This window comes from Schistocerca americana, chromosome 1 (assembly GCF_021461395.2).
Source record: "Schistocerca americana isolate TAMUIC-IGC-003095 chromosome 1, iqSchAmer2.1, whole genome shotgun sequence".
NCBI lineage: Eukaryota > Metazoa > Arthropoda > Insecta > Orthoptera > Acrididae > Schistocerca > Schistocerca americana.
The window spans coordinates 1,077,609,545-1,077,624,763 of NC_060119.1; the positions used below are offsets into that span (position 1 = coordinate 1,077,609,545).

General features: G+C 44.3%; 1 protein-coding gene across 1 annotated transcript in view; it reads left to right on the top strand.

Annotated features, from left to right (window-relative positions):
• Positions 1–15,219, top strand: part of LOC124550003 (sodium-dependent dopamine transporter) — a 552,321-nt gene that overhangs the window by 238,342 nt on the left and 298,760 nt on the right. The window contains exon 2 of the mRNA XM_047125279.1: positions 1,344–1,522. Coding sequence (XP_046981235.1) covers positions 1,369–1,522 — 154 coding nt within the window. The 5' untranslated portion in view covers positions 1,344–1,368. The remainder of the gene's footprint in view (positions 1–1,343; positions 1,523–15,219) is intronic.

Genomic DNA, 15,219 nt, shown 5'->3' on the forward strand with positions numbered 1-15,219 from the left:
GACCTGAGGTGTAAACGATCACCTAAGGCGGGCGTGCCCCCTCGTAAAGGGAGGCCCCAGTTGGAAGGAGCACATCACCAGAGACGCTGGCAATCATGGAGGATTTTCTCGCAATGAATCACTCGTCTTCCCAGTCCACATCTACAAAACGTAATGAGGCTAGCGATTCAAAAACCCTTCCCGCTGCACCGCTGTTCCTCATGGTCTCACTTGCTGAAAACAGTCAGTCCTTCACCACGGTCAATCCATTTATTATTCAGAAAGATGCTGATGCAGTTGCTGGCCTTGTGAAACCCTACTCTCGTTTATGGAATCTCACTTTGCTTAGAGACTGCTTCTGATTCTCAAGCACAACTACTATTTGACACCTCACTTCTTAATGGCTACCCTGTTTGTGTCGAGGCCCATATAATTTTGAATTCTTCTCATGGTGTAATTTTCACCAGGCTACTCAATGATCTAACCAAGGACCGAAATCCAGTCCTACTTCTCTGAACAGGGTTTCATTGCCGTCCACCATGTAATGTAAAAGCTAGATTCCTCACCTTTGATAGAGTGGTGCTGCCATCCAAGATCAAAGTAGGCTATGAAATTATCACAGTCTGGCCGTACATTCCGAACCTGGTGCGCTGCTACCAGTTTCATCGTTTCAACCACACTAGAACGTCTTGTCGACACCCAGCCAAATGTGTAACCTGTGGTATGGATGTACACAAGGACAATTGTCTGCCTCCCCCGCCCCACTGTATCAAGAGATAGAGAAGATCCAACGGAGAGCAGCGCGCTTCGTTACAGGATCATTTAGTAATCGCGAAAGCGTTACGGAGATGATAGATAAACTCCAGTGGAAGACTCTGCAGGAGAGACGCTCAGTAGCTCGGTACGGGCTTTTGTTAAAGTTTCGAGAACATACCTTCACCGAGGAGTCAAGCAGTATATTGCTCCCTCCTACGTATATCTCGCGAAGAGACCGTGAGGATAAAATCAGAGAGATTAGAGCCCACACAGAGGCATACCGACAATCCTTCTTTTTGCGCGACTGCTACGGTCGCAGGTTCGAATCCTGCCTCGGGCATGGATGTGTGTGATGTCATTAGGTTAGTTAGGTTTAAGTAGTTCTAAGTTCTAGGGGACTGATGACCACAGATGTTAAGTCCCATAGTGCTCAGAGCCATTTGAACCATTTGAATCCTTCTTTCCACGAACAATACGAGACTGGAATAGAAGGGAGAACCGATAGAGGAGTATGGATGTAGATGTAGATGTAGATGTAGATGTAGATGTAGATGTAGATGTAGAACAGGGGCCGCTGTGTGCTGACGACGTGACGTGTGTGTTTGCAGCGCGCGGCCGCGGGTGCTGCCCGCCATGGAGCCCAAGAGCAGGTCGGCGGTGTCTGGGGAGGAGGACGGGCGCGAGACGTGGGGCAAGAAGGTCGACTTCCTGCTCTCCGTCATCGGGTTCGCCGTCGACCTCGCCAACGTCTGGCGCTTCCCCTACCTCTGCTACAAGAACGGCGGCGGTAAGTACACCTCACTGATGCCCGGCTCCACTCTGTCCGATGACGAGCAGAACGGGCTGGACCGTACCAAGTAGTGGTCACTACACTACCCCCATAAAGAACTTAACCATTCATATAGAGGCAGTACTGATCGCTCATGAATGTTCTATGTGTATATGAAACCAGGGAGTTCTGCTACCACGCTGTGGAGTGTCGCTGTGCGAACACATCTCCAGTCGCTAAACCACACACAAACCTCTGGACTCCAATGAAGACATAAAGTCATTAAAAGAGTCCGCGACCGTAATGGCATTAGACAACATAATTCTCCATCCCATCGCTTTTTTTGTATACACTTTGTAAGTAGGCTGTTTAGGTTTTTATGTTGGTAACGCCACGTAGCGCTATAAATGAAAATCACTGACTGTGCTGTGTGAAGGCTGTGGTTGGTTTGCATTGTTGGAGTATATGCTATTGTAGTGTTGGGCAGTTGGCTGTTAACGGCGCGTAGCGTTGCGCAGTTGGAGGTGAGCCGCCAGCAGTGGTGGATGTGGGGAGAGAGATGGCGGAATTTTGAGAGCGGACGATCAGGACGTGTGTCCATCAGAAAGAGTAAATTTGTAATATTGGATATCATGGACTGATATATATATTAAGACTTTTGAATACTATTAAGGTAAATACATTGCTTGTTCTCTATCAAGATCTTTCATTTGCTAACTATGCCTATCAGTAGTTAGTCCCTTCAGTAGTTTGAATCTTTTATTTAGCTGGCAGTAGTGGCGCTCGCTGTATTGCAGTAGTTAAAGTAACGAAGATTTTTGTGAGGTAAGTGATTTGTGAAACGTATAGGTTAATGTTAGCCAGGGCCATTCTTTTGTAGGGATTATTGAAAGTCAGATTGCGTTGCGCTAAAAATATTGGCTGTCAGTTTAGTGTTGATCAGAATAGGTAAAGAGCGAAATGTCTGGGTACGTTCGGTTCTGCTCAGCTGTTTGGAAATCAAATAATGTAAGAGGTTTATCAGCACAGTAATTCATTAATTTTTCTAAGGGGAGGTTTCAACTTTACAATTTTATGCGTTCCACCTTTATGCAATCTTCAGACACAAATGAGAAACAGTTATCTTACAGAGCAAAAAGTATTAAATATTTTCAGGGTGAATATTAATAGAACTAACGAAGTGCAGGGATGGGTTCTTGACTGGAAATGGGGGAAAAAGGTCCTATGAACACGTGTCCGGAAATGCACCGTCACCACGGTAGATGGCGCTGACGAATGGAAGTTCCTCTGACTACGTACCGTGTACTCCTTGTGTGTTGCAGGCTGTGTGATTGATGCGGCATACTGTAAGCAGCAGAATGGTCCGGTATTCGTGTCGGGAACAAGCCGAAATGGTGTTTGTGTACGGTCAAGCGGATGGAAACGGTCGAGAGACAGGACTGCTGTACCAAAACAAGTACCCTCACAGACAGCAAACACATCGCACAACATTTCAAGCCCTTTTCGGGCGTTTGTATGATCATTGGTCATTTCAGACAAACGAATGCGCGTGGAGGCGGCGGACTGTGCGTACACTAGATTTGGAAGACCAGGTTCTACAGATTTTGAGACGAAGCCTAATACAAGCTTCAGGCAAGTGGCTTGCCAGTATGGTGTAAGCCAAAGTACGATTATGTTGTAATCAGAGATCATACCACTATTTGGACATTACGAGTAGTCGGTGCTAAAGAATGAAATACGAGTTTGAAGAATACTATTTGTCTAGTAAATTTGTCCGTTTTCGAGGGCTAGAAACAGAAAAAGACATGTTCTTTACAGGCAGCTGATCAACTGATTTCTATTTTTATTGCAAACTATGAATGAACTGTTAATTTTTAAGTTTCCTCCTTTATTAGGTCACAAGTGTATTGTGCCTCCTCCCGTTTCTAATCTTTTAACTCAAATGGAGCACTGTACTTCATTGATACTGCACTTCCTAAACACTTCCAGACTAGGAATGGTGCCATTCTGTAATACAATTGATGTCCGAGGACGACATAGAAAGTACCATATAGACCAGATCAGCCAATTATTGCACACCCCATATACACACGTCATAGGCCATACCACATGGTAACACGTTTCAGCAATGCCGTTCCAATTCTTATGCCATGTGTTTGTTGCTCGTTTCTGTCGGAATTGTTATTAAAATAGCACTGATCGCTTTTTCCATTTTCTATAATGAAGCAATAATTCAAAGCAAAGCAAATGTTACGAATAAAAATTACTCGTTCTGTAAAGAAGATATCTTTAAAAACCAAAAATTTTAGCATTGCTGTAATGACTAACTGATATTTCAGTTTCTTACCACATTATTAGTAAAAAACTAAAACACCTGTTATAACCGAAAGCAAACAGATACCGAAAAATGTTTATCGGTTTTTCACATCCCTACGAAGAGCATGGCGGCGACATGGAGAGATGTCCCATTTTCCCAGTGTTTGAAGAGGCACAGCGGTGTTACCCTTCGCGTCATGGCATGAATAGCCATTCGGTATGACTTCATGTCACGGCTGGTACTGATTGAGGAAACTCTGACGCCACAACGATACGTCACGGACTTTCCCCTGCATCCTCTCATGCGACAGCATCGTGCTGCCATTCGTGGTGCCATTTTTCAGGAGGACAACGTTCTATGGTCAGCAAAATTCCGAGATCTGTCCCCAACAGGATATGTTCGGCCCAGCTCGATGTCAACTACCGCGCGAGGGGGCGCACTGGTTAGTTAGTGAGATGAACGTCCCAAGGATCATTTGAGCGATTCTGTTGTCGAAGTGATGTGGAACGTGCAAGTTTACAGGAAATGTGTACATGATTAGTGCTAACATCAATGAAGACATTATTTTTTAATCCTACTCATGCAACTGCATTTAAAACATGGTGCCACCATTAGTCTGGCTACTAATTTCTAAGCAGAAATTCGTCAATGGAATAGAAGGAGTTGTGCAGAAGATATGATTAAAAGTTATATTTAAAAATTGCCTTCCTACTTGTCAAACGTTTACTTATTGGGCAAAAGGCAACAAAGATCTTTATTCCCTCTAGTGTAATAGATGTGGATATTACTGTTCTCAAATTGTGATGGATTATTTACGACCAATTTTAATAGTGATTGTATATATTGAGAAGGCGGAGTTAAAATGTCTAGCTCCTTGAAGAGTTACCTACATGAGTTTGTGGGTGAACACCACATATTATTCTTGCTGCCCGCTTTTGTTCTATCACTACTTTCTTTCTATCAAATGAATTTCTCCAGAAAATTATTCCATAAGACATTGTTGAGTGGAAATAAGCAAAATATGTCAGGAGGTACATTCGTTTATTTCCAAGATTAGCAATTATACCAAGAGTAAAAGTAGCTAAAGTTCATTGTTTGAGAAGCTCAGTAAAATGACCCTTCCAGTTCATCTTTTCGTCAGTATGTGAACCTAAAAATTTAGAGCATTCTATTATTCTATCCTAATTACCGACTCCTGCTCATGTACTAATACAATTGTTAATATGTTGTACAGAATTGAATATAGCGTTTTTTTTTTCAAAATTTAAGGGAAGTCCGTTTTCTGAGAACCACTTCATAATTCTTTGGAAAATATCATTTACCACCTCGTCTGTTGCTTTCTCTCTAATGGGATTTATTATGACACTACAATCGTCTGCACACTGGGCTTGCATTCGGGAGAACGTCGGTTCAGTTCTGCGTCCGGCCATCCAGATTTAGGTTTTCCGCGGTTTCGCTAAATCAGGTTTCATTGAAAGGACACGGCCGATTTCCTGGCCCATCCTTGAAAGATACTGCACTTGTGCTCCGTCTCTAATGATCTTGACGTGGACGGGACGTTAAACCCTATTCTTCCTTCCATCCTTTTGGATGTGTCATCATACACGGTATCAACGACCAGTTACAACAGTTGTGGGCCAGCTTGCTTTAGGAGAGAATAAAACGACCCTATGAGACCCTTTCAAACGTGCGTCCAAGTCGCAGGGGGAGCAACGTTATGTAGGTAAGCGGGCTGATACTGCCGAGTTATTTACAAAATTTGACTCGTTTTTGTTATCACTGAAATAACGTCACCTACCCTTGTGCCCACGAAGTTTCTTCTCGTTTCCTGCTCCCTTTCCAGGAGCTTCCCTTTTTTTTGTTAGGGAGTGTATTACAGTCGTTAATGGGCTTGGGGAGTGTATTACAGTCGTTAATGGGCTTGGGGAGTGTATTACAGTCGTTAATGGGCTTGGGGAGGGTATTACAGTCGTTAATGGGCTTGGGGAGTGTATTACAGTCGTTAATGGGCTTGGGCTGGGAAATCGAATATGCCGATCACATCTCAACAAGAGGTTAGGTACAGTTCTCATGCCATAATTTATCTCAATCAATTAGAGAAGAGCGAAATCCTGTGATCTGTAGATGGTACATTGACTGCGAGGATTACTTTGTAGAGGAGTCACGATGTAGTTCAGATAGAGTAAGGATGTACCTCCAGTGGCTCTGAAAATTTCGCTAACATGTCCAGGAATGCATTTTATTGAGGAACAGTGTGACAGAGGACGGTATAAAGTGGATGTTGTCAAAAATGTTCGATCTGGATGATTATTCCGAGAGTTTTGTTAGAGTGAGAACTTATTTTCTTACTACACGTTGCAACACTACATTATACAGACTTCCCGCAAAGGAGCTAGTTGTGGAAGTATGAAATATTTTGGCGAGCAAAACTAATCACTGAGTACTGTGTAAAGATTTGACTGCTTGTAAATTGATGCTGTCAGTATTTCTAATCGCAAGGTCGTTGGGTCCATATGGATGATGACTTTAAACGATAGTGTTTAGTATAAGTGAACTGAAGTAGCGCTCGTTGTATTTTCACTCGCAGCGCAAATTACGGTACAGCAAGCAATTGTGTAGCGTATAAGCAGCGAAAGATCCCGACGATTCCAGCTAACTGTGAAAAGTGTCTACAACATTTGCTGGAACGGAAACGTACGTCTCTGGGTAGTTAAACAATTTTATACTCGTGAATGAGACACACTAATTGTGAAAGCTCAATGGTGTGAAACATTCGCTGCTTTGTTTGCACTTTAGGCCCCACAGTCCAATATTTATTAGAAGACCTTTCCATTTTCCATTTCGGACGCTTTTATTGGTAACGTTGATTCTGTTCGTGTGATTTTAGTTATCGGCGCCAGTCAGTTCAGTTAATATACAACTGGTACAGCTGCCTAATATCGTGTTCGGCCCCCGCAAGCACGCGGAAGTGCCGCAACACGACGTAGCATGGACTCGACTAATATATGAAGTAGTGCTGGAGCGACTTGACACCATGAATACTGCAGGACTGTCCATAAATCCGTAAGAGTAAGAGGGGGTGGAGATCTGTTCTCAACAGCAAGTTGCAAGGCATCCCAGATATGCTCAATAATGCTCACGTCTGGGGAGTTTGGTGGTCAGGGGAAGTGTTTAAAGTCACAAGAGTGTTCCTGGCGCCACTCTGTAGCAATTCTGGACGTGTGGGGTATCGCATTGTTCTGCTGGAATTATCCAAGTCCGTCGGAATGCACAATGGCCATGAATGGATGCTTATGTATGTGCCACCTGTCAGAGTCGTATCTAGACGTATCATGGGTCCCATATCACTCCAACTGCACACACTCCCACACCATTACAGAGCGTCCACCAGCTTGAACAGTCCCCTGCTGACATGCAGGGTCCATAAATTCATGAGGTTGTCTCCATACCCGTACACGTCCATGCGCTCGATACAATTTGAAACGAGACTCGTCCGACCAGGCAACACGTTTCCAGTCATCGCAGTCCAATGTCGGGGTTGAGGGGCCCAGGCGAGGCTTAAAGCTTTCTGTCGTCCAGTCATCAAGGGTACACGAGTGGACCTTCGACTCCGAAAGCCCATATCGATGATGTTTCGTTGAATGTTTCGCACGCTGACACTTGTTAATGGCCCGGCATTGAAACCTGCAGCAGTTTGTGGAAGAGTTGCACTTCTCTCACATTGAACGATTCTCTTCAGTTGTCGTTGGTCAAGTTCTTGCAGGATCTTTTTACAGCCACAACGATGTCGGAGATTTGATGTTTTACCGGATTCCTGATATTCACTGTACAATCGTGACATCGTCGTACGGGAAAGTCCCCACATCATCGCTACCTCGGAGACACTGTGTCCCATCGCTCGTGCGCCGACGATAACACCACGTTCAAACTCACTTAAATCTTTATAACCTGCCACTGTAGCAGCAGTAACCGATCCAACGATTGCGTCAGACACTAGTTGTCTTACATAGGTGTTGCCGACCGCAGCGCTGTATTCTGTCTGTTTACATATCTTTCTATTTGAATACGCATGCCTACCGGTTTCTTTGGCGCTTCAGTGTATTTTGCGACGTAGTTAGTTACTTGGAAGTGAAGGATAAGTGTAATACATCACAATAAAATGTGTACAATAGAAAGGAGAAGTACCTTCGGAGTTTCTCTCTATTGTAATTAAGAGCTTGTATTTGGCACAAAAAGAACTGAGGGCTAATATTGCCAGCACCAATCAAAGGCCTGCAATTTATACCAAAATCAGCCTTGCTTCAATAGGAGGATCAGAAATGAATGCGAAAATAAACCATACGGGTTATTAGAACCACCAAGAAAGAGCGCTAAGAAATTTGGGAAGAAATCCATCGCTGTAAACAGCTTTCAAAAATCGGTAATTCGAAAAACGTCGGGGGACTTTTACATTGATTAAAAGACAGTTCCAACGGATAGTTTCGGCGTTACCCAAATTACTTATTGCTGTAAAACGGAAAATCCATTATCTCTGGCAGAAAGATATTTTGCACAAGACAGTGCGTGAAATGGGATTTACCTGAAAGGGGCCCCTAAGTAAAAGGAATAATGTGGTAGAGGGAACTGATGTAATTAACTGATGACGCAAGTATTCGATACAAGTAAGGAAATTAAGAGAGTAAGACGGTAAGTTCTTTTATTACAATAAAACTTGGCTGGACAACAAAGAACGGCGTTGAAACTGTAAGTAGAACTCCGTCAGATGCGGCGCCGTAACAGACTGCCGCTGACAGGATGAGCTGCGATTGCGTTGCAGGCGCCTTGATGGGGAGGCAACCTGCAGCGTTCAATTGCGTGGCTTGTGGCTGCAGAGTAAGGCAGCAGCCAAGACGCCATACCCTTCTTCCCTACGAAGGAGATGACAAAGCGGCTGTGACACAGTCGACGCCCAAGGATGCAGCAGAAATCACACGTGAGAACACACCAAGAAAGTGGGAATGTTTTGTCTGTATTAGTGTTTTAGCTTCACACCCAACAGAATAGTGAGCTGGAAAACCACTATGTTCTGACCACACTACCCTTCGTACCACCAAAGACACGTTTTCTAGATGGGGACGCAGGAAGTGCAGATATACCTCGCCTGTGAGATGTTGTGGAAGGATAACCTGTCCCTTGAGACTGTCGCCTATCATCCTCGCCCCTACATTTATGCTGAATTGGTGCTGATAGTTGGCTGCCAGAATACCATCGGAATTCTCCATAATCTGCAGGGGTGTTGTGAAGATTGATGACACCGTCTATCATAAAGATAGCCTCACCTGTGAATAGTCATGGCGGCCTGAGCGACGTACGAGCGACAAAACTGTCGCTGTGGAGCAAGTCCTTAGATGAGAACGCCTGCACACGTTGGAAGTGGTATGGATAGTGACAGTTGTCGCACGCTTGCGAGTCTCCTGCCTGGTACTGATACCGGGGTCAGTGTGAAAGATCTGTCCCTTAGAAGTCATTTCCTGCCATATGCCCACATGCAAATTTTTACTCCGTATCCTCTCAAAGATCGTTTCTTGCAGTGTGTCCCAATTTAGCAAAACAGCCGAGTACAAAAAGCAAAACTTACCATATGAAAGGAAATCGATATACAGTATCTCGTCGAAAATACGAGTTTACAAGAGTACCACGCACTAGTGCTACATTTAGTGGCATAGGCTGCTTAAACAACGAGCTGTGGCCGTTAGGTATCGTTGTAGTGGACACGCTTTCGAGTCAAAAGCAATTTGTTCTCCTTAGTTATTTGAGCTTTCATTATCCAGTTTGTGCTGTAATTGGTGAGTAAGCTACTGGTTGATAAGCATACCTGTTCCTGAGCCCATTCCGTCGTCTGATTTCCTTCCATCCGTGTATACTTCAACAGAATATTACTTACAAAATTGTCAAGGCTTTCGTGAGCACTTGTCGACAAATTGCCTGTCTGCTTCTGTCTGCCGGCCGGTGTGGCCGTGCGGTTCTAGGCGCTTCAGGCTAGAACCGCGCGACCGCTACGGTCGCAGGTTCGAATCCTGCCTCGGGCATGGATGTGTGTGATGTCCTTAGGTTAGCTAGGTTGAAGTAGTTCTAAGTTCTAGGGAACTGATGACCACAGATGTTAAGTCCCATAGTGCACAGAGCCATTTGAACCATTTTGCTTCTGTCTCGGGTTCTTCGGACAACGTATGTTTGATGATTTTCTGACGTTTCGCTAGCACAAGCGGCTAGCGTTCTCAAAGCTTTATCCTCCATTGCTGGTGGTGGAATGGAGTCAAGCTCGTGGCCGCAGGTTATATGTACCTTGCGTAATAACATCCAAGGGCTTTTCCTTGGTCATTTCCGCTGCGGTTCTCCCCTTGCTAAGTGGAACGGTCCTTCTATGCAGCACGGGAACCAATGTTGCGTTTACTTTGAGGCTTTCTTCTTTCTTGTTATTATCATGTTTGTGTATTTCTATGGCTTCCCTGAACAAGAGGATATAACAGCTCTTCTCTACAACCAGAATTTCCATGTCGGGGAATTTCAATAAGTGGTCGGTCTCACATAGCGTGTGCTCCACCCTGCCCGATTTCTCTACCTGCCCCAACCTGCAATGCCGCTTATGTTCGGTGACCCTGGTGTTGATTGATCGTCCAGTCATTCCACATGCTCATGGTAGTCGCTATATTCCCTACATTGCAAATGGGTCTCTTTTCACTTTTGCTGATTTGAGACACTCTTTGAACTTCTTTGTCGATTTATAAATACTCTTTACGCCGCGTTTGCGTAATATGCAGCCGATTCTGTCCGTATGAGAGAAAGGCCGTACCTGCCATTTCACTTCGCTGAATGTTTGCTTCCGTGACACTTCTTATGTAACTGGTAGAGTACTCATTGCCCCTGAGAACGCTCCCTAGGTGTTGCATCTTGCGTCTGAGGTGCCGCGGCTGACATATTCGTCTTGCTAGTTTGTGCAGCTATCGATCGGATCATGCGTGTCGGATTTCGATACACGCTGTGTCCCAGCGTGACCAGCGCATCTAGAGAGGGTAGCTGTTAATCCTCTTCTACCTCCATGGTAAGTTTTGGCGTCGAGAATGTTCAGGTGTCTTAGGAAGTCACCGAGTTGTTCCTTACCATGACTCCACACAATGAAAGTATCGTCGGCGTGTCTGTGCTACACCTTAGGCTTACAAGGTGCCAAGTCCAGCGTTTGTGCTTCGAATATTCCATGAAGAAGTTGGCCACCGCTAGAGTAAGTGGAATTCCCACGGTGACACCTTCCATTGCTCATAGATGTTGCCGTTCCACATGAAACAGCTCGTGTTGAGACGTGCATGCAAGATCGCGGTAATGTCTTGAGAAAAAATGAAACCAATATACTCGAGAATCACGGAATGGCACTTAAACAAACAAAGAAACAACATCAAAGCAGACTAGGACATCGTTTGGTTCAAGTTTTAGCTTCTTCAACTTCACAGTGCATACATCGGTCTTTTCTACGTGCTGCTGGAGCAGAGAGGCCAAGTGTTTCGCCAGTTTATACGTCGGTGAGCCAGGGGCGCTGACAATCGGTCTTAATGGAACATTATTCTTATGGATCTTTGTTACACCATACATACAACCGAGATGACTATTTATGAACCGACAAAGAAGATCAAAGATGCTCTGAGATCGGCAAAAGAGAAAAGAGACCCATTTGCAATGCCGGGAATATATCGAATACCTTGTACATGTCGAAAAGTCTATGATAAATAAATGGACGATCAATCAGCAGCAGGATCACCGAACATAAGCGGCACTGCAGGTTGAGACAGGTAGAGAAATCGGGCTTGGTGGAGCACGCGCTATGTGATACCGACCACATATTGAAATCCGCCGACATGGAACTTCTGGCTTTAGAGAAGAGCTGTTATATCCACTTGTCCAGGGATGCTATAGAAATACACAAAATGACAATAGCTTCAACAAGAAAGAAGAAAGCCTCGAAATTAGCGGTACCTGGGTTCCCGTGCTGCAGAGAAGGACCGTTCCAGGCAACAAGCGGAGAACCGCAGCGGAGATAACAACGGAAAAGCCCTTGGACGTTACTGCGCAAGGTACATATAATCTGTGGCCACGAGCTAAACTCTAGTCCACCATCAGCAATCGAGGGCGTAGCTTTGACAACGTAAGAAAAATCAACAAACAAACATCATCCGAAGAACCCGAGACAGAAGCTTATAGGCCATTTGTTAGAACAGTACCTATTTTCTTCTTTTCCAGTTACTCTTGAAAAGTCTGCTGGGTGTGGGCAGCGTCTGTACCCTATGGCCATGTCTGTAGTCTGCCTGGAGTGTTTAGATATGGCTGTGTCATAACATTTGGCTGTTTCTCGAATCTCAAAAGTTAGGGCTGTGAGGTCTGCTGACACACAAAGCGGTTCATTCATAGCGCCTGTACCGTGTGATTTCCATTCTGGCGGCAGTTTGAAAGAAAGAACCTCTGGAGGGGGGAAGGAGGATGTTCACACAGTGGATCTAGAATGATACCGTGACCAAGGAACTGATTTTTACCGGCGAGGAATTGAACGATTGGTAGAACGATCCCACCGTTTTTGACAAAGACTTGGTGACTATGTTGAAAAACAGGCATGTATCTGTGTCACTTTGAAGTGTAGCGTAGCATTCTATGAAAGTTAGTTGGGCTGGCACAATAATGTGTAATTTACTTCTTGAAGTCCCCTCGTGGACTTCACCGCTTTAATACACACTGTGGCTTCGTCCTTCTTCGTTATATCCTGGCAAAGAAACAGCACAGTATTTTCTTCTCCAGTCGTGTCCCTCTGCTTGGAGCCCTCAAAAATAGGATCCAAGTCATTAAACTTGCCGTATTAGCCCTTTATTTTCTTGCCCACCCTGCCATAACTGATAATAAAAATAGTCACAATGAAGTACATGAAAGTATCGACTTTGCCCACTAAAGTGGTTCTCTTCTTGAGAATGCTGATTTAAAATTATAATAGACATCATATTCTAGTTAATTTACTTGGAGACTGAACATATTAAACTTTGATTCAAAAAGTAATTGTAAGGTTATATACCAATTAGATATTCCGATGTGGCACACTCTGCGTATTTGAGCTTTAACTCCCTCTTCATTGTCAGGTCACATACAAGTTCTAAAAGCTAATGCCATGTCGATGCAACCACTCTCCTCTGTCAATGGCTGTTCGTTTTAGTTCCATGTAGTTATAACATGTTACAGGATGTTAGTCAATTATCTTCCCATTTTTTTCCTTTCCATTCTGCCCCCTAGTGGATCCACTGTCAATCAGACTTCAAGAATTACTGACAAGATAAACTTCCGTGACGTCACAGTAAGTTTTACGAGTAAAGATCGGATCAAGAGTTACACTGAAACTTTTGCAAAGTAATCACTGTGGAGTACAAGACTTCCAGGGTACAGCACTATGTTCGAGTGTGGGAAAAATGAAATCGCCTCCTCAAAAAATGTGCTAAAGTACCTTACAAGGAAAGTGTTCCGACTCCCTAGCGGTTTGGATTTTATTCCAAAAATCACGCTAATGCTCGCTCTCGTCAATATGCCCACGGCATTCACCCGGGTCATATAGTCATTCCTCCGACAGCACATCTAGACTTTGTAATGATGTGTATGGACTGAGGTGGTGTTGGGTAGTCTGTGAAGTGAGAAGTTATTGTTTGCAACGTAATCTAGATGTTCTCAAGAAAGGACGTCGAATGTTCGGTACTGGACCGTGCTTATTTTATATTTACAATAGAATTTTTCTATGAATAGTTCCATAAATCTCAAAAATTGTTGCGAAAACAAAAGAAGAAAAAAAATAGTTTGAAAACAGCTTCCGACGAAAATACTGAAGTTGCTTGGCTTTCAGATTAATTCTAGAGCTCTGTTCTTGAAAATTAATTAATTTCAGCTTCAATAGGGAAAAAATATCATGAGATTGCAGGTAAGTTTGAAATAAACACAAACTTTAAATCAAAATTAAATGTCTTGGGGACGACAAATTACATCCCAATTCAGCCAAAGAGGGTAGGCTGATTTCCTAAAATATTGCGTGAGTAACCCTGGTTAGTATAGGAAACACGCTAAACCAAAAACAACGTTTTTTATTGGTTCAAATGGCTCTGAGCGCTATGGGACTTAACTTCTGGGGTCATCGGTCCCCTAGAACTTAGAAATACTTAAACCTAACTAACCTAAGGACATCACACACATCCATGCCCTTGGCAGGATTCGAACCTGCGACCGTAGCGGTCACGCGGTTCCAGACTGTAGCGACTAGAACCGCTCGGCCACTCCGGCCGGCACGTTTTTTATTATTTTGCACCAAAAGTAAAATATTCAAAGAAACTCACTTGAAAAACGGATGTATAAAAGTTTTTTTTGAGGCGCTACAGATGACATTAGGGTCGCAGATACGCTAGATTATATATCCCAAAAGCGAGAACTTCGTGGTCTCGGCCGGCCGTATATGATGCCGATAGTAGTTAGATGGTAATAGTTAAAGTTCTCGGTTCTCAGATACGTATTCCATTCCTTTTGGTTCTCAAGAGCCGAGTTGTCGATTCCTTACTGTCTTTCCTAGTCTGAGGAGCACCAGTATCACAATCCATAACGGACGTGGCGCGCACCATCCGTACGTTGTGGTAGCGGCGGCAGAAAGCAGCGTGGCAGGCCCACGGGCAGAGCCGTGGCTGGCTTTTACCGCCGCTGTCGTGGTTCCGGTCGTAGCCTTTCTGATTGATAGCGCCGCGGCCGGTCGATGTCTGTGCCGCCATATCGCATGCACACATATCAATCATTGTTCCTCTGCCTCCTCATCGTAATTAATATTACTTGCCGTACTTCATTCTGTAAAAAAAGAAACACTTAAGTAAACTTTTATCATTAAAAAGTAATCTTGATACTGTCCAAGTCACTTGGTAAATGAGTTCGGTTAAATCATCTTGAAACCAAAACGTCCATGGTGAGGTGGCAGCGCTGGCAGCGTTTATGAAGTAATAGTAGCGCCTTAGCCGGCCGCTGTGGCCGAGCGGTTCTAGGCGCTTCAGTCTGGAACCGCGCCGCTGCTACGGTCGCAGGTTCGAATCCTGCCTCGGGCATGGATGTGTGGGGTGTCCTTAGGTTAGTTAGGTTTACGCAGTTCTAAGTCTAGGGCACTGATGACCTCAGATGTTAAGTTCAAAATGGTTCAAATGGCTCTGAGCACTATGGGACTTAACATCTGTGGTCATCAGTCCCCTAGAACTTAGAACTACTTAAACCTAACTAACCTAAGGACGTCACAAACATCCATGCCCGAAGCAGGATTCGAGCCTGCGACCGTAGCGGTCGCGCGGTTCCAGACTGAAGCGCCTAGAACCGCTCGGCC